General features: G+C 40.3%; 1 protein-coding gene across 1 annotated transcript; it reads right to left on the reverse strand.

The window, feature by feature from the left end:
* Positions 1-3,940: 3,940 nt before the first annotated feature.
* Positions 3,941-17,182, reverse strand: INSL6 (insulin like 6). The gene is made up of 2 exons (XM_055309841.1): positions 16,903-17,182; positions 3,941-4,299 (listed from the first exon to the last, which is right to left on the reverse strand). The coding sequence occupies exons 1-2, from the start codon at positions 17,180-17,182 to the stop codon at positions 3,941-3,943; spliced, it is 639 nt and encodes a 212-aa protein (XP_055165816.1).
* Between the last annotated feature and the right edge of the window lie 3,010 nt (positions 17,183-20,192).

Raw genomic sequence — 20,192 nt, forward strand, 5'->3', positions numbered from 1 at the left:
TCTTAAATAAATAGTCTTTAAGAAATAAGTTAAAAAAAGATACTTTAAAGAAATGAAGCAAGACACAGTGGGAGAAAATACATTTCATATATCTGACAAAGCACTTGTATCAAAATATATGAAAAACCTCTTAGAATTCATTAATAAAAGAAACTGAAAACAGGCAAAAGATTTGTAAAAACACTTCATAAAAGATGAATGACCAATAAGCATATGAAAAGAGGCTCAACATCATGAGTCATGAGGAAATGCCAATTAAAATACAACACTCTCACTCGAATAGCTAAAATTAAAAAGACTATGTCAAGAAAATATAAGTCAGGATTCAGATCGTAGTTTTTTTCACTTTATGGCTAAATATGTTCAAAGGCCAGGTTTTTAAAAAACGAACAAGAAAATTTGAAAGACTAACAATACTAAGTGTTGGTGAGAAGATGGAATAACTGGTTCTCACTTTGGAAAACCATTTGACTATTTCTTATGGTGTTAAGTAAGCATTTGTCATATGCCACAGCATTGCCACTCCTGTATACATAGTTACCCAAGAGAAATAAAAACATGCTCACAGGAAAACTTGCACATGAATGTTCATAGCAGCTTTATTCCTAGTACAATGGGATGCTAAGCAAAAATCAAAAGGAACAAATTTATGTTGATTCATGCAACAACTCTGAGGTATCTCAGAAACCTTATGCTGAGTGAAATGAGCTGGACATAAGACTATGTGCCATATGACTCCACTTATATTCAATTCTACAAAAGGAAAGACATCCATAGTGATAACGGTAATGGGGCCTGGATTGACTTGCAAACAGGGAAGCCACTTCTAGTTATTTAAGAGTTTCCTTTTTAAGATGAAACCTATTTACTACCATCCTTGCCCTAAAACAATTCAAAACCACCTTCTGAACCACTGTTGGGGGTGGGGGGCAGGGGCTTTATCATTTAAGCCCCACCCAAGAAAACAGAAACCACATCCAGTATTTTAACAGTAAATTTAATGTAAATTATAGAAGTATAATTTATTTAAATTAGAATTAAATTAATTATAAATATAAATTTAATAAATTAAATTTAACAGTAAATTTAATATAAAGTGTTAGACTTGTAACTATAAATTAAATTTAACAGTAAATTTAATATAAAGTGTTAGACTTGTATTAGAGGATTGAAAAAAGAAAAATAGTAAAGTCGTGCAGAGATTAAAAACAAAAACCAAGAACCAAGACGTTAGGAAGCGCCTACCATGCCTACACAAAGGAAAGAATGTGAGGTTATCGAAGCCTGGAAGCTTGGAGGAAAGGAGCCATGGAGCTGGCACCCAGATTTTGAGGAGCATGCACTGTCTGCCCAGCTGGTGCTGGGGCTACAGGAGCTCGAGCCAGCCCCCCTCCTCCACCCCCACCCCAGCGCCCCTGAGATGAAAGACCTTTTAGGAAGGGACACCAGGCAGCTGGATTAGTATCTCTGAAGGAAGATGATGAAGCTGGTCATGGAAGTTGAGGATAGAACAAAAAACTGCTGTCACTGCCAGTGGGCAGAAATGCTGCTGGGTGATGCTGAAAGAAGCAGGGCAAGGGATCACCTCTAATACCCTGCAAATAGACTCTCACAGGAAGCCGGTTAGTGAAGGAAAAGGCTGGTGTACAAAATCCAAGTCTCAGCATCAAAAAGCAGAATAAAGAACAGGAGATTTAGGGCAGAGGGCCAATAGATTATTAACCCACACAGAAGTCAAAACAGAGTAGAGGCCAAATAAAAGAACTCCAAACAAAAACGTGGATGATTTCTGCTCGTGATTTTATTGATATCAGGATTATTGAACAAGATGCTAGGATTAAAATCCTTATCCAGCTCTACCACAAACTAGCAAGTAACTGAACATAAAGAAGCTGCAATAAGTTGCTTAATATCAAAGTATATCAGCTTTCTTTAATCTTTTTCCTGCGTCAGGATTGTTCTGAGGAGTCCATAAGAAAAATGTGAATCAGTTCTATCCAAATGCACAAAATCATTATTAGCACAAATATATTAAAAGACAGGCATTAGGGGCGCCTGGATGGCTCAGGTCATGATCCCAGAATCCTGGGATTGAACCACTTGCCAGGCTCCCTGCTAAGCAGGGAGCCTGCTTCTCCTTCTCCCTCTGCTACTCCCTTGGCTCTCTCTCTCTCTTAAGTAAACAAATAAAACCTTAAAAAAAAGAAGAAAATAGGCATTAAACCGAAAAACCAATTAATATACACCCTAACATGCAAATTCTTAAAGTGTTGGGAAGTATACAGTTATGCAAATAACACACTTGGTTAATATCATATTTTCTTTTCTTTTAAGAGTAGGGAGGGGCAGAGAGAGAGGGAGACCATCAAGCAGTCTCTGCACCCAGCATGGGGTTTGCTCTCACAACCCTGAGATCATGACCTGAGCTGAAATCAAGAGTTGGACACTTAACTGACTGCACCGCCCAGGCTACCTCAATCTCATGCTTTTCTAATTTGGACTTCTGATGTGTGTATATCAGTAAGCTAACAAACTGTATTTTTAAGCTACAAGGACAAACCTATAACTCAAAGTGGGCTCAAGTGCACTGCTGCATTTTAACCTAAGCATAGGCAATTCTCACTAGTGCATTTTCATCTAACACCAGCAGACTTATTCCACCACTAAATCATGATGTGATCTGTCATTCTGTTTCTAAACAGGTGGCTCCTCGTATTTAGAAAGATAATGTAGACTACCCAGGAACAGGTAAAAAAAAGTTCAAACATATTTATTAATGTAAATGTATACGATATAGATACATGTGAAAAAGAACCTTTGTCCAAGAAATAACAGCACCAAATAGGAATAAAAGTTTCATTTGTAAAGAACATTACAGTACATATTTGAGAAAGAAACCAGAGAAATGTCTCAAATGATGCTTGCCTCCTAACTAATGGTGGAAAGTATGAATTCCACTTTGAATTCTTTGGATTAAGCTTTTCTCTAATTTGTACCATTAAAGATATCTCATACGTGGACATCCAAGTGAAAATTCACCGAAAACTTAGTGTTACAACATCATAGTGAGTTGAGATATGCAAGCACATAAATAGTAGGACTTCGACAGAACTCCATAGGACTGTTACCAGTGGTTCTCCATCGTTAACCTGACTTCAGAATAAGCTGGAGGGCCTGTAACAACGCAGATTGCAGAGCCCCACACCCAGAGATTCTGATTCAGTACATCTAGGGTGGGATTTGAGAACTGCATTTCTAACAAATTCCCAGGTACTACTGACACCGTTACAATAGAGTGTCAGCAGCTATCCAGATCAAGGCAAAACAGAGTATCACATTATATCAGTACTTGCAAAGCAGAGTATCTTGGAGAGGTTTTCTAACTTAGAGACATTCACTGAACTCGCTTTAAGTCCTCAGAAACTGAAGATTTCCGATCAGTGACTATCATAAAATTCAAGGAATTAGAAGCCTACCTACTATTACAGTATAAGGGCTCCTGCTAGGAGTGGTAGTTGGTTAGTTATTTTTAAGACAGTGGGACAGATGTATTGGCATACTGGAGTGAACATAGTTCACCCGTAACATAGTTATGGGGCAGCAGTCTGTATGTCATGTAGATGAAGCGCAGAACACACCATAGTCCATTCAGATGCAGCCTGAGAGAGTTTCAAACATAACGACAAGCATCAATAGGTAACTCTTAGATGTTTACACGGATCGTGCCTCCTCTAGCAACATCTTCTTGAAATATAAAAAATATATGAAAAATTGGGGTTACCAAAGAAAATACTGAGATTCCTACTACTACCACAAAGTATTGTTAAGTGCCTGCACATACTTTTAGATGGTGTTCACAGCAAAGAACCTACAAGGACAATTACCAAAAATAAACTAAATATATTAAGCTTTTATTAAGTTAGTATAATTCCTCTGATGGTTAGTGTATCTTAGTCACAAATGATGGTACTTGTTTCTGTAAGTTTTTGTATTCAGTATATGGGAAGCATGCAATACTCAGTTCTTCTACTGTACATCCTGTAAGACAACACTTTTCTGAATATCCTCTGCGTTTTCTTTGGGGATGATTCCCCCAAAACACATTGCTTAAGGTTTTAATTTTTTTTGTACTTTTCTTCTGAAATTCTGAAATTTCATGAATATACTGATTGATATCTTGTGATGAGGAAAATTCTCTTGTCTTAACAGGTGGCAAGTTGGCCCTTTTATATCTATACTCAGGCAGAGATGGCATCTCCAAACTGCTTACTGCTTCCTCCTCATAGGCAGAAGTAGAGACTGTTGAGAGACAAGAAAAAATCCTACTTTATTAAAATCTTCCTTTAGCTGAAAATTGAATCATACTACTAGAATACTAAAGTACGCTAGTTATTTTTTTAAAGATTTATTTATGTATTTCTTTGAGAGAGAGAGAGCGCGTACACTAGCAGGGGAAGGGGCAGAGGGAGAGGCAGAGAATCTCAAGCAGACTCCGCTGAGCCCGGAACCTGATGTGAATCTCACAGCTTGGATCATGACTTAAACAGAAACCAAGAGTCAAAAGCTCAACCGACTGAGCCACTCAGGGGCCCCTGAAGTCCTCTATTTATTTAAAAACAAGTAATCACATTTTAAATAATAAAATGGTTTTTAAAAGCAATATACATATATTTTTAACTAAAATAGTTGTTGGTAGTGTTTTCCTATAAAAAAGCTTGGAAACCTTTGCATGTTTTTTATGCAGAAATATTTTATTGAGGTATCATTCACATGTCATAAAATTCAGTATTTTAAAGCATACAATTCAGTGTTTTTTTTAGTATATTCACAAAGCTTTACAGCCATCACCAGTATCTAATTCTAGGACATTTGTATCACCCCAAAAAGAAGCCCCATAGCCATTAACAATAATTCCCATTTCTCTCTTCCTCCAGCCCCTGGCAACCACTAATCTACTTTCCATTTCTAGGGCTTTGCCTGTTTTGGAAATGAAATCATACCACAAACTTGTGGCCATTTATGTCTGATTTTTTTCACTTAGCAAAATGTTTTCAAGGTTTATCCATGTTGTAGCACATATCAGCATTTTATTCCTTTTATGGCTGACTAGTTTTCCATTGTATGGATATATCAGATTTTGTTGATCCATTTATCAGTTGACGGACATTTGGGTTGTTTCCACCTTTTGCTGTTATGAACAGTATTGCTATGAATATTTACATACAAGTTTTTGTGTGAACATAGGTCTGTAATTTTCTTGGGTATAAACCTGGTAGTAGAACTGCTGGATCTTAAGGTAAATTTGTTTAACTTTCTGAGAGACCACCAAACTTTTCCACAGTGACTACATCATTTTACAATCCCACCACTGTTATATTAGGATTGAGTTGCCCCACACCCTCATTAACACTTGTGTTTTACATTTTTGATTATGGCCATCCTTGTGGATGTGAGGTGATCCCACTGTGGTTTTGATTTGCATTTACCTAATGACAAATGATACTGAGTATCCTTTCATGTGCTTCTTATCTATCCTCTTTGTAGAAATGTCCATTCAAATCCTTTGCCCATCGTTTACTTGGGTTACAGTAGTCCCTTTTTTTCTGTAGTTTCTCTTTCCCTGGCCTCTGTTACCCACAGTCCACTCTGGTCTGGAAGCAGATGATCCCCATTCCGACAGAGCATCACATGCTACATCACAATGCCTACATTATTGACCTCACTTCATCTTAGCACATAGGCATTTTCTTATTTCACATCACTACAAGAAGGGTGAGTTCAGATAACATATTTTGAGAGACAGAGACTACAATCACGTAACTTTTATTACACTATATTGTTATAATTGTTATATTTTATTATTATTGTTCATCTCTTACTGTGCCTTATTTATAAATTAAACTTTATTGTAGGTATGTATGTATGGGAAAAAACACCATATGTAGGATTTGGGACTATCCCTCGTTTCAGGTATCCATTGGGGGTCTTGGAGTATGTCCCCTGCAGATAAGAGGGGGACTACTACATTTGTCTTTTAATGCATATTTTATAACCATTTTGGTTGTTGTTAAAATATGAAGAGATGAAGAAGTGGTGATATGCTCAATGAATGGATTGCTATAATACTGCTCTGAACTCACTCAGTGTTACTGGAAAGAAATTAAAATAAATCCAGAAGATAATTATTTGGAAGCTTTTTGGGTTTCCGTCATTGCCCTTCCTTGCCTATCTATTGTCTCTTCCAGGATATATTTACCTATAAACAGCACTGTAGAGTGAGCCATAGACAACCATGCTCTGAACCATTTGACTCCACCACACAGCCAGTTGAACAGACTGGAGGTTGTTAGTACTTGAGCCCAAAGAAACCAATCTACTATGGTGGCCAGCAATCCATGCCACGTGAAAACATGAGTTGGCCCAATCAATGTCCTCTCTCTGAAGTTAGAACTAAGAAAAGTGAGAAACAAAACTGAAAGGGTACTATGAAGCCTGTCATGACAAGCTAAAGTCATAAAGAAACATAAATACTGGGGATCCCTGGGTGGCGCAGCGGTTTGGCGCCTGCCTTTGGCCCAGGGCGCGATCCTGGAGACCCGGGATCGAATCCCACATCGGGCTTCCGGTGCGTGGAGCCTGCTTCTCCCTCTGCCTGTGTCTCTGCCTCTCTCTCTCTGTGACTATCATAAATAAATAAAAATTTAAAAAAAATAAAAAAAAGAAACATAAATACTGGAGGAGAAAAGATTCAGATAGAAAGAAAAAGAGAGAAGGTGGTTTTTAAAGCTGATGTGATTCTTCAGGCTCTCCAGAGACTTTCCAAGTCCCTTCCTAGATCTCATTTCTATAATAACTATCTCCCCCACCATTTTTTCTTGAAGTTATTTAGGTGAATCCCTGTCCCATGTAGTTAGAGTCCTATTAGAACACTATTTACTAACCTTGTATTTAAAATGCTTAAAGTGAATTGTGGAACACTAAAATTTTAGGATAGATATCAAAGATATTAAATACTAAATTATCTAAGACAGATAAATATGTGATGAACTAAGATGTGTCATTAATGAACAGAATACACTGAAGGGAAAAAGTAAATTAGGCTGTCCAGGCAAATTGAAGAAATATCCTGTCGGGATGTGCCATGTTCTGTTACTCAAAAGGGAAGAAAAAAGACAGTAAGAAGAAAACTTTTTCATGAATGCAGGCAGCTAAAGACTAGTTAATGAAAACTATATGTCAAATTGGGGGAGGGAATTTAAGCTAACCTCACCAGAAAACAGGGAAGGTTAAACATGAGTATTCAGATTTATGAATTTGAAAAAGAACAATAGAAAAGACTCAAAGTAATAAGGTGAGAACTCAATGAACTACAGAACCAAAACACTATAAATGTTTAGAAACCCAAAACTTGGTTCTTTAAAAGGATTAATGAAGTAGATACAACTCTAGCCAGACTAATCAAGAAAGAAGAGATGAAAAGGAACAACAACAACAAAAAAGAACAGATATATAAAGTATTTAAAATAAATGAATATTATGAATGTTACACATTTAAAAATCAAGATGAAATGGATGAATCTTTAGAAAAATAACAAGATGCCTTAATTGGCACAGAAAATTTAAAAGGATAGACATAGATGATCTTAGAGTTAGGTTCTACCTGCTTTTCAAGAAAAGTTCTAATCATATACTCGTTCAAAAAGAAAGAAGAAAAGAGAAAAAGCTTCCCAGTATATTTTATGAACCTAGTATATTTTTTATTCCAAAACTAGATAAGAACAATATGATTTGTTAAAAGAAAACCCATGTAAGCCCATTCACTTATAAATGTTTATTTGGAAGTCCTAAAAAAGATATTAGTTAACTGAATTCACAAATATATTTTAAAAATACATTAAGAAAGTGTGTATTCCAAAAGTGCGAAGATAGGTCAAGATCCCAAAATCTATCAACACAATGTACTGCATGAGTAGATTCCCAAACTCACTCTCAGTAGGATTTACTTTCTACTTTGTAAGAAAATGAAGGCAATCAGAAGAGAACTTGGATTTGGTCCCTTCACCATTTTTAAACTCATCTTTTAACATCTTTATCCATACATTCTGCCTTCCTACCTATTGGCATAGAACTATTCACTCTAGAGCCAGTTCCTCCAAGAGACCAGAGCTCGTCTCCTCTTGCCTACTCCAGGCTACCACTCCAGCAATCCTCTGCTATACACCCTTCATCATCAACTCTTCACTCCTATAAGCAAAGCAATGCTATTTCTCCTACTTAAAAAAAGCCAAGACCACCTCTCTTGGCTCTGCTTACCTTGCCAGTTACCATCCTGCTTATTTTCTCCCCTCTGTAGATAAACTCCTAGATAGTTTCCTATTATCAAGTTCTCTTGACTCATTCTACCTTAAACCCTCTCTAATCAGGCTTTTGTTCCATTGCTGCACCAAAACTTCTCCTTTCAAGGTCTCGAACGATGTCTATATTACTAAATTCAACAATTCTCATCTTATCTTACTCATCAAACACATTCCTTCTTGACACACTTTTTCACTTGGCTTCCAGGACACCAAATTTTCTCTTCTTCAATCTCCTTGCCTAATTATTTGTCCCATTTCCATCTCCTTTGCAAATACTTCCTCTTTAACTGTTGAAGTTGATGTCTCCCAGGGCTCAGTCCTTGGCACTCTTCTCTATGTGGACTTCTCTTGGTGATCTCATCCAGTCTTATGGCTTCGAGAATCATCTATACACCTATGACTCCTAAACTCCTATTGTCAAGTAAAATTATTTCCAAACCCCAGGTCCATACTTCCAACTCATCGTCTCCACTTCAGTGCATCAAACACAATGTGTTTGAAACTCTACCTGAGCTTGTCAAACTCAACATGCCCCAAACTGAACTGCTGATATTGTCTTCAGACCTGTTCCACCTGAGGCCTTTCTTACCTCAGCTCATAGAAACCCTATCCTTTCAGATGTATGAAGCAAAAACTTTGGGATCACATTTAAAAAAATTGGAGTCAGTTTTTGAGTTCCCTTTTTTTCTCATATTTCACATAAAATCTGCCCAAATATATCTAGAATAAAATAATTTCTATTATCTTCACTGCTACCATCTCATCCAGCTGCTATCACCTCTAATACTGCACCCCAGAACAGTTGTCTGCTTCTACTCTTGCCTCCTTACAGCCTGTCCCCAATGTAGTGGCCAGACTGACCCCTTTGAAAGGTCAATTAACATCAGTCCTCTGCTCCAAAGTCTGTAATGGCTTCGCTACTCAGAGTAGAGCCAAAATCCTTACAATGATCTGAACAATTTCACTCGGCCTGCTTGTTACCCATCTGTCTGCTCCAGCCACACTAGCCTCCTTGCTGTTCCCCGTGTAAATAGGGCAGAAGTATATTTGCTCTGCTCATTCCTTTGCCTAAACATGCTTTCCCCCCAGATACATCCTTGGCTGTTTCTTTTACCTCTTCCTTTCTCTCTCTCTCTCTCTTTAAAGATTTTATTTATTTATTTATTCATGAGAGGCACAGAGAGAGAGAGAGAGAGGCAGAGACACAGTCAGAGGGAGAAGCAGGCTCCATGCAGGGAGCCTGAGGTGGGACTCGATCCCGGATCTCCAGGATCACACCCTGGGCTAAAGGCGGCGCTAAACCGCTGAGCCACCTGGGCTGCCCAAGATCTCATCCTTTTTTATGGCTGTGTAATATTCCTGTGTGTGTCTGTGTGTGTGTACCCCACCTCTTCTTTTTTTTTAACAATTTTTCTTTTTTTTAAATTTTTATTTATTTATTTATGATAGTCACAGAGAGATAGAGAGAGAGAGGCAGAGACACAGGCAGAGGGAGAAGCAGGCTCCATGCACTGGGAGCCTGATGTGGGATTCGATCCCGGGTCTCCAGGATCGCGCCCTGGGCCAAAGGCAAGCGCCAAACCGCTGCGCCACCCAGGGATCCCATACCCCACCTCTTCTTTAACCGTTCATCTGTCAAACCTCCTTTCTCAAACCTCGCCTTTTCAGTGAGGCCTACCTTGACTACACCATTTAATCCTATATCCCACTCCATAGCAGCCCCCAAACTCTTGATCTCCCTATCCTGTTCCACTCTTTATTTTTCTATAACCCTTATTATCTTCATTTATTATGTTCATTTCCTATGCAAGCTTCATCAGGCCAGATATCTTCATCTGCCTCGTTCACCGGTATATCTCAAGGATTTACAGCAGTGCCTGGCACTTAGCAGGCACCCAACAAGTATTTGGTGAATTAATTAAAAAAAAAAAGAGAAAAATCATATTATTGTGCAAAAGAATGCCCTCCAAAAGGCCTTAATAAAGTTTAGCCCTACTTATAATGATTAAAAAATAGCAAGCTCCCTTATCTTGGTGGAGGTTATATAGCATAAACCTACAAACGGAGAAATTTAAATGCATTTCTTTTTAAAACTAGGAACATAACAAGACATCCTAGTATCACTACCACTTAACAATACTAGAGGACTTGGCCAATGCTATAAGAAAGAAGAAAGAAGAAGAAAGAAGAAGGAGAAGGAGAGGAGGAGAAGGAGGACGAGGGGGAGGAGGAGAGGGAGGAGGAGGAGGATGAAGAAAAAGACTACGATGGCGACTGATGTAAGGTTTAAAAAGGAAGTGACAAAGCTATCATTTGCAAATGACAGAAACAAACTATTAGAACCATTAAGATAATTTGGCATAATTACTGGATAAAGATCAACCAGTAAAAATCAATCACATTTCTCTATCCAAAAGTCACTAACAAAAATATAATTTTTTTAACAAAAATATAATTAGCAAGTAATAGCAACAAGAAAAAAAGTATTAAGCATTAACTTAACCAACAATAAAGTCTCCACTGAGAAAACTTTAAAATTCTAAGAATATGAAAATATTCCTTGCTTTTAGTTGTGATTACTTTATAGTAAAAAGACATAAATCCTCTTCAAATTAATCTATATATTCCATGCATCTCAATAAAAATTCAACATGGATTTTTATTTTTTTCATTATGCTGTGCTCACCACAAGTGGAGCTACCATATCTCACCATACAATGCTATTAAAATTACATTGTCTCTATTCCCTATGCTCTACCCTTTATTCTGATGACTTAGTCATTACATAACTGGAAGCCTGTATCTCCTACTCCCCTTCACTGATTTTGGCATCCCCTCCATATCCCTTTCCTCTGGCAACCATCAGTTTGTTTTCTGCATGTATAGGTCTGATTCTACTTTTTCGTTTGTTATTCATTTGTTTTGTTTTTTAGATTCTAGTACGAGTGGCATCATTTGGTATTTGTCTTTCTCAGTATGAGTTATCTCACTTAGCATAATATTCTCCAGGTCTATCCATGTTGTCACATATGGCAAGATCTCATCCTTCTTTTTTTTTTAAGATTTTATTTATTCATGAGAGACAGAGAGAGAGAGGCAGGGACACAGGCAGAGGGAGAAGCAGGCTCCATGCAGAGCCCGACGTGGTACTTGATCCCGGGATTCCAGGATCACGCCCTGGGCTGAAGGCAGGTGCTAAACCGCTGAGAACTATTTTGAATAAAAAGTGTCAAGAGTGGGCATCCTTGCCTTATTCCTTATCTTAGAGGAAAAACTCTCAGGTTTTCACCATTGAGTATGAAGTTAGTTGTGGAATTTTCATATACGGTCTTTATTATGTTCCCTCTAAAGCCATTTTGTTGAGAGTTTTTATCATGAATGGGTGCTGAATTTTGTCATAAGGTTTTTTCTGCATCTACTGAGATGATTATTTTTATCCCTCATTTGGTTCATGTATCATGTTGATTTGCAAATATTTAATTACCCTTGAATTTCCAGAATAAATCTCATTTGATTGTGGTAGATGATCCTTTTAAAGTATTGTTGAATGTAGTTTGTTGATATTTTGTTAAGGCAGGTGGATTTAAAAAAATTCAATACGCTTACTCTTAAAGATATATATATGGAAGAATAAAAGCTGAGAATTAATTAGCTTAGTCAACCTTAAGGGAAAAAAACATTGAGGGGGTACCTGGATGGCTCAATTGGTTAAGTGTGTGCCATCGGCTCAGGTCATCATCCCAGAGTCCTGGGATGGAGCCCCATGTCAGGCTCCCTGATCAGCTGGGTGCTTGCTTCTCCCACTCCTTCTGCCCCTACCCCTCTGCTCATGTTCTCTCTCTTTTAAATAAATATATGAAATCTTTTTTAAAAAGTGGAGATTTTCCCTCCTATAAATGACATCCTACAGAGTAATAACATTACAAGCAGTAGAGTAATTGTACAAGGTCAAACAAAAAGACCAATTAAGGAGAATAGGAAGCTCAGACAAACAAGAAACAATAAAGGTAGCCTTACAAATCAATGGAAAAAAATTGTTTAGCAGATGGTATTCAGAAAACTAGCTCCTTTTGTAGAGAAAAATAAGACTTACTGAAAAAACTAAGATAGTAATCTCAGCCAGAAGACCAAAGTGGTCTCCAGAAGAATTAAGAACCTAATGTGAAAAGCAAATCTAGAAAGTTAACAGAGGGACAAAAAAGGACTTGCAAAATAAAATTTCAGAAGTCTGAATAATAAGGCAAATCACTTATTGCCTGATTACATAAAAATTAAGGCTTTCTCTCAAACAACACCAATATATGACAAAATGGGAGAATATATTTGCAGTGTCTAAAGCCAACAGCTATTGTATATGGTAAAATAACTTACAAATCAACTGGAAAACAACAATTCCAAGTAAAACATTATAAACAGAAAACTTTCAGGGGAAAAAAATGCAAAAGGCTAATATATATATCTGAAGAGGTGCTCACATCCAGAGCAAGACAAAAATGCCATTTCATTCTATCACACACTGACAAAAGTTAAATATCATATAATGCTAATTGTTGGCTTGGATATGGGAATATAGGAATCTGCATGTACTGGTGGTGCAACAATAAACTGGTGTAGCCATTCTGTAGAGCAATCTGAGAAACTTTAAGCAAACTAAGTGTATATATGTTTTATTACACAACAATTTTACCCCTAGGTATAGGATCGCTGAGAAATGTCCACACAGATCCTTCTTAATGGAGCACATACAATGATTTTTCACTGTGGTGTTATTTACAGTGGTAGAAAGTTGGAGACCATGCAGGTTGGGTGTTCAGTGCTGAGAGGATAAGTAAAATGTGGGGAAAGTATATGAATATTATGGAGCAGTTTGAAGTAATGTTCACAAAGCAATGATAAGGGATAAATCGTAAATACCATTTACATATATTTTAGGGACACCTGGGTGGTTCAGTTGGTTGGGCGTCCAACTCTTGATTTCAGCTCAGATCATGATCTCAGAGTAATGAGAACAAGTGGCACATTGGGCTCCACACTCACCAAGGGAGTCTACTCCAGATTCTCTCTTTCTTCATCTCCCTCTGCCCTTCCCCCCAATCAAATGTGCTCTCTTGCGTGTGCTCTCTCTAAAAAATAATCTTTAAAAAATACCACTTACATACATTTTTAAAATACATGCATAGGAAACAATGCACAGCCTACAAAAAAACATGCAAGTAAAAATACACAATCAACACTTTGGAATGGTTGCCATGGGAGGAGGAGAACTGGAGTGGAGAATAGAGATATGTGAAGACTAATAATCTTTATTTAAAACAAGATTTTATTTATTTGAGAGAGAATGAGAGAGAGAGAGCACAAATGGGGTGAGGGGCAGAGAGAGGGAGAAGCAGACCCCCCGCTGAGCAGGAAGCTCAAATGTGGGGCTCCATCCAAGGACCCTGAGATCATGACCTGAGCCCAAAGGCAGATCCTCAACCTACTGAGCCACCCAGGTGCTCCAAGTCTAATCATCTTCTAACATACTGTGTAATGTACTTATGTTTACTATCTTCACTGTCTATCTTCTGTAAGCCTCAAGAGGCTTTATATTGCTACCTGAGTATAAAACTCTACAGTCGTAAATCCCAGTCACCAACAAGGATACCTAGCACATGATAGGTACTCAAATTTTGCTGAATTAATATGTAAAGAAAGGGGTCCTGTACAGCCCATTTGCGATAATGATATCTAAAAAACAAGAATAGATGAATAGGGGAATATGACCAATCCAAATGGAATAGGGGTTATGGATTATGAAAACCTGGTGATGAAGCATGAATGACTTCACCAGACACTACGAGCTAGGAAGCACCATACTCAGCCAGAGTTCAGAAATATGATAGGGTAGGTCTTGGAGATGTGGCCCATACCCTAAAGGATCCACTAGCGAGAAGCACACAATTTCAGATTCAAGTTATATATGAGTAGCTCTGAAAAAAATGCATGTTTTAATATTAGTGCACCAAATTATCTTTTCCTGTGTCAGACTCAAATCGATCATCAGCCAATTAAAATTGTGGATAACTGACTTGATCTAACATAGAACCCCACACCCAACATAGAAATGTATCCTGCTAGTTCAAGCTAATAAAAGTTAATCAGCTTTTCAGTCCATATTCAAATGAAAAAGAAATGGCCTAATTATAGATTCTGTATTGAGAACACATACCTCTTCACAACTTCTAATTATTCACTGGAAATTCACAGGATAGATTGCATGTCATCTTTTCTTATAGGTCAATACTTTTTTAAAAATTTAACACAAATGCATATTGATAACTTAAATCCATTTTTTCATTCTTTCACACACTGTAAAACAACTATGGCTTTATGGCCACTTGACATTTCCACTTCAGAAAACTGTCCTTTTTATAGTTGCCACAGTAACATGTTTTGTTGGTATGACAATTCTAAAATGTTGTAAGATACATTTTTATTTCCCACAAATTTTATTTCACTGCAGCTCCCTCTTCTTTGAATTAATGACACTTATTCCTCCAGGGAAGTGTGAATAACACCTAAAACAAAGGAGTCATTAATCAGCTCTGAGTTTTAGTGTATGTGCTGCTGAAGCAAGCACAGCTCTGAGTTTTAACGTTGACTCTTAAAAAAATTAATAGTCTCTAGAGCGGGATTTGTTGAGAAAAGGGATTCCAAGCTCTTTTTAAATAACCAACCCAAGCTCGGATGTCTGAACATAAAAAAATTTTTTAACATAAAATTTTGACCAAGGTATAGGTTGTGAGAGCAACAAGCAAGCATCTTTGGGAGCTTGCAAATATGTAGATGCTCAGGTCCCACCCCACACCCATGGAGTCAGAATCTGTACATTAAAAGTATTCCCCAGGTGAATCACACACACATTCAAGTGTAAGAATCACTGAAATAAAGTACAAGTGGAAGACTGGGGAGAGACACTTCTTCCATTATAAAGGTAAAATAAAGTGAGTTTATATGTAGGTTGGTTTGATGGTAGAAAATGATCAAGAATCATTCTGATGGTTTCTAATATTTGTCTTTCAAAGTTTTCATCCTCTTAGCAGCTATAGGAAGAATGGAATAAGTTTCATTCATTCATTCATTCAGTAAATGAATGAGTGCCTTTAATGTGGAAGGCAATTTTAGTTTGTCTCAGTCATCTACATCGGAGTGTTTTGTGGCATGAGAGTCTACCCCTTTCCTTAATTTCAGAAATCTTGCCTTTTGAAAAATTTGTCCAAATCAAATTAAATTCATTGAATGACCTTAAAACACAATAATTTTAATGACACTATGTTATGCACAGCCTATAGATAAAGTGCATTTTCTTTTAAAATGACAAACCATGTTGGTAGTAAAATGTAAATAGAGAGTTAGAAGATAACAATGAATCTGAAAAGGTGAATATTCTTTCCTAAAGGCTGCTTAAATGCACTAAGCATACATTCAATATATATTAAACACATACTGTGTGCTAGGACCTCTGCTAGGCATTTCAGATAAAAAAAAACATGCATGAAACAACTCCTATTATATAGTAATGTATATAGGACTGGCCTTATGGGAGAGCATGGTCACACAAACCCAGTGCTGAGGAGGACCTAGCATTTTCTTTAATGTTCTCACCACAGTCTTGAAATTCTCAAAAATCTTAGCTTGTAAGTGAAATGTTAAGTATACGCACTTTTAAGTAAAATCTAGTGGAAGAATGGACCATGTGTGTGAGCAGAGGAGATACACACAAGAAAAGAGATGGGTGGGGGAGCTTTATATTTTAGTACTTTTAATGGCCCTTTCCTGCTTTTGAGCAAGGGGCTCTGCATTTTTATTCTGCACTGGGCTGGGCCAACTATGTGGCTGGTCCTGATGATGGTCAGATAGATCCACGTGGTAGATACTGTGGTAGACAGAGAATGGAATCAGTAGCTAGGAAGGGGTCAGTGATGACTTCACAGGGAAAACGAAGCCTCTGAGGCTCTGAAGGACCAAGTGGAGTTTGCCAGGTGACAAGTGTACTGTACTCCAGAAAGGAAAAGCTAGGGAAGAAGCAGCACTCTTATGTAAAGATATATATCTATATAGATATTTATAGGTGTACACTTATTTCCTCTAAGTTTTATATATATATTTTATTTATTACTATTTATATTTATTTATTTATTTTACATGTATATTTTAATTTTATTTATTCATGACACAGAGAGAGAGAGAGAGAGGCAGAGACACAGGCAGAGGAAGAAGCAGGCTCCATGCAGGGAGCCCGATGCGGGACTCGATCCAGGGTCTCCAGGATCACGCCGTGGGCCGAAGGCGGCGCTAAACCGCTGGGCCACCGGGGTGCCCGCTCTAAGTCTTTTTTTAAAAGCTTCATTGAGGTTTTGCATATGCACAATTTATTATAAAGAGTTTTATGTACCTGTATACTAGGCAGATTCCATATCCGGGGAAAGCTCAGCCCCCGGCAAAGCAGATTTGGGGAAAAGACAGTACAAAGATGAACAAACATGCCTTTGGCTTATATTTTTACCTGGGCTTGTGCCTCTCGCCCAAGCCGGGAAAGTGCTTTGGGAGCTTTCCGACCGGTCCGGGATGAAGGTTTCAATCTCGTTGTCCTGGGGAAACAGCGGTGGCACAGGGGTTTCCTCCCCGAAGTAGCTCCAATTGACATTGCCACAGAGTTTTATTATTTCCTTCAGGAGGTGCCTGCCGCACAGCCTCCTAGCTTTGCTGATGTCGCTCAGCTCCCGGGAGAACCGAACTAACAGGAGTCCCAGGCACAGCAGACGCACGCAGGGGAGCCGCGGCATCCCTGGGCCCCCGCCGCCAGATGGGCCGCGCGGTCTAACTGCCGCCGCTGCCCGGCGCCTCGCTGCACCTGCTCTCGTGCCGGCGCGCGCGCCCGTCCGGTCCGGTCCGAGCCGCGCACGCGCACGCGCACGCGCAACTGGCGGTAGTACGAGAGCGCGCGGACCTCGCGAGAACGCCGAGGCGCGAGAAGGCCGAGGCGCGAGGCGCCAGGTGCTCGATGGAGGTGCTCGCGGAGCCTGGTAGGTCCTGAGCTCTAGTTCTTCGAGAACGAACCCTTGCTTCGCTTATTCTTGCCCTCCCCTCTGAGGAGACGCCTCCGCGACCCGTGGGGCCCCCAGTGAAACCGGTAAAATCGGAAAAGGTGTAGCTGCTCCCCGCGGAGTGCATCCGCCGCCCTTCCGGCTGCTGGGTACCGGGGCGTCGCGTCGTCAGGCACAGCTTCCCCTGTTTCCCGCCCGGCGCGCGTCGCGGGAGGTCTGCTCACGTGTACTCGTCGGCTGGTGTGATAACCTCTTCCCTCAAGTCGCCAAGCGCCCCGCAGGTCCGGCCCGGCGGGTGTCAGCTCCCCCGGGGCAGCCGCGGGCCCCGCGCGGTGGCGTCAGAGCCGCGGGAGCCTGCACGCGCTGGAAGGCGCTGGCACGTGCGCTGCCCGGACGGCTCCGAGTGCGCTCGGGAGGTCCCCGCCCGCTCCGGGGGTGGGGTGGGGTGCAGCCTCGACCTCTGGACCGAGGGCCGTGGCTGGGATGCTGACAGGTGTGTAACTAGCCTGTGACAGGGACCCCACGGGCTTTGCCTCTGAGAATCACAGTTACCTTGCTAAACCGGGAGGGAAGGGGCGCGGCGGGTACGGGGCGCTGGGTCCGTTGTGAGGGGCGTAGGGGGGAGATCCGATTGGTGCGTGGGCTCGGGAGGACGCCCTAGCGGCCGGCAGGGGGCGGTCGGGGGCCGCGCGGGGAGGAGGCGCGGGCACCTGGGTCGAGGCGGCGGGGCTGTCCCGGAGCCCAGCACTGCCCGGCGCTCATCCCGCATCCCGGTCCTCTCCGCCCTCCGCCTCCGGGGCTTCGTCTCCGTCGTCCGTTTCCCCGGCGTTGTCTTCCTGCCCAGGGACACCCAGGAGCGCTGTCCACGTAGCTGGATTCGGAGTTTTGAAAAGGCCGGTGTGATTTGATGAGCACGGAGTCCTCCCCTTCCCTGAAAGGCAGCTCGTGTCCCCGCTGCGGTGAGCCGTGAGTTCTAGCCAGAACTCGGTCAGGGGTGCCCTGTGAGAACCGAAGACATTCGTTATACCGAGAGGGAGGATCTGAAACAAAGTTCTACTGAGCTCTAGAGAGGGGGGTGAGCACCTGAGTTGAGGGTGCATGAGTGCATGCAGGCTGGTCTGGTTGGTAACTGTCTTGGTGAGGGGCCATTGAAAACTATGGGGACTTAATCCTTTGGTGCTAAGAGCTAAATTCCCAACCTAGGGACAGAATTGGATTTATTTTTTATTTATTTTTTAATTTTTATTTATTTATGATAGTCACACAGAGAGAGAGAGAGAGAGAGGCAGAGACACAGGCAGAGGGAGAAGCAGGCTCCATGCACCGGGAGCCCGACGTGGGATTCGATCCCGGGTCTCCAGGATCGCGCCCTGGGCCAAAGGCAGGTGCTACCGCTGCGCCACCCGGGGATCCCCAGAATTGGATTTATATGCATGTGTTAGAAATCAAGAAGAGGGGCGCCTGGCCGGCTCCGTCAGTAGAGCAGGTGTCTCTTGATTTCAGGGTCTTGAGTTAAAGCTCTACATTGGGCGTGGAGCCTACTTCAAAACAAAATGAAAACTAAAGAAGTTGGATGTATTTCTTGCACAGCAAAAACTGTGCTTGCACATTGACACCCGTTTCATATAGACATGTATTCTTTTAGGAATAAGAAAGGTATCAGTTATATCTCACACAGGCAGGTAGAGGGGTTGTATTTTGGGGGTGCTTTTCCATCTATATTGCAGGAATAGACAGGCCAGCAGAAGCAGTGTGTATGGAAGATGGAGTAACTGAGTCATCGAATGGTGGTGGAAGACCTCAAATGTCATTAGTTCAGTATGGCGTGAGAACGACTCGGGTGGGCAGGGGACCTTGGTGCAAATGAAGTTATGGAATTGACAGCACTGTGCTGGGGTATAAATAAGATATGAATGGAAGTGTTAAAATCAGCAAGAAAGGTTCTGTGATGAAAGTAGAGCGCTTGGAAAATGTCTTTCTCCCCGAGGAGTTACAATCTATTGGTCTCTGCTTCCTCAGTGAGAAGCTCTTTAAGTTGGCCTTGGGGAGGACATGATGAAGCTCAGAGGCTTGGTTGTGATTAACTGTGTCTTGGGATTTGGAATTGGTGTCTTCATCTCTTGTAATTCAGACTAAATATTAAGATGATACTGTGCAATTTACCATTCTAACAAAAGTTCATATCATTTCAGATTATTTTGTGTACATAAATGTTCCGTAAGTTCTAAAATGGTGAGACTGAATGTGTTCCTTTACCAATCTAGGTCTTTTCTTTTTTTTCTTCTTCTTTTAAAAAATATTTTATTTATTTTTTTTTAAAGATTTTTATTTATTTGCAAGAGAAAGAGAGGGAGAGAGAGCACAAGTGGGGCTGTGAGAGGGGCAGAGGAAGAGGGAGAAGCAGCTCCCGGTTGAGCAGGGAGCTGGACACAGGGCTCAATCCCAGGACCCTGAGCTCATGACCTGAGCTGAAGGCAGATGCTTAACTGACTGAGCCACCCAGGTGCCCCCGATCTAGCTCTTTTCTAAGACAAAACATTAAGTTGCTTATTCGGTTATTTACTATTCATTTATGTCACTTAAAAATACTTACTTGAATCTCCTAGAAACATGAAAGTATACAAACTTGAAAAATAATTCAGTTTATGCGAATCCAAATCCAAAATGTATTTGGTAATGAACCTGTTTTCAAACATGTTTTCAACAAGGCAAAAAATCCACTTGGGCTCAAATAGGAAACTGTAAGGTT

This window comes from Nyctereutes procyonoides, unplaced genomic scaffold (assembly GCF_905146905.1).
Source record: "Nyctereutes procyonoides isolate TBG_1078 unplaced genomic scaffold, NYPRO_anot_genome, whole genome shotgun sequence".
Lineage (NCBI taxonomy): Eukaryota > Metazoa > Chordata > Mammalia > Carnivora > Canidae > Nyctereutes > Nyctereutes procyonoides.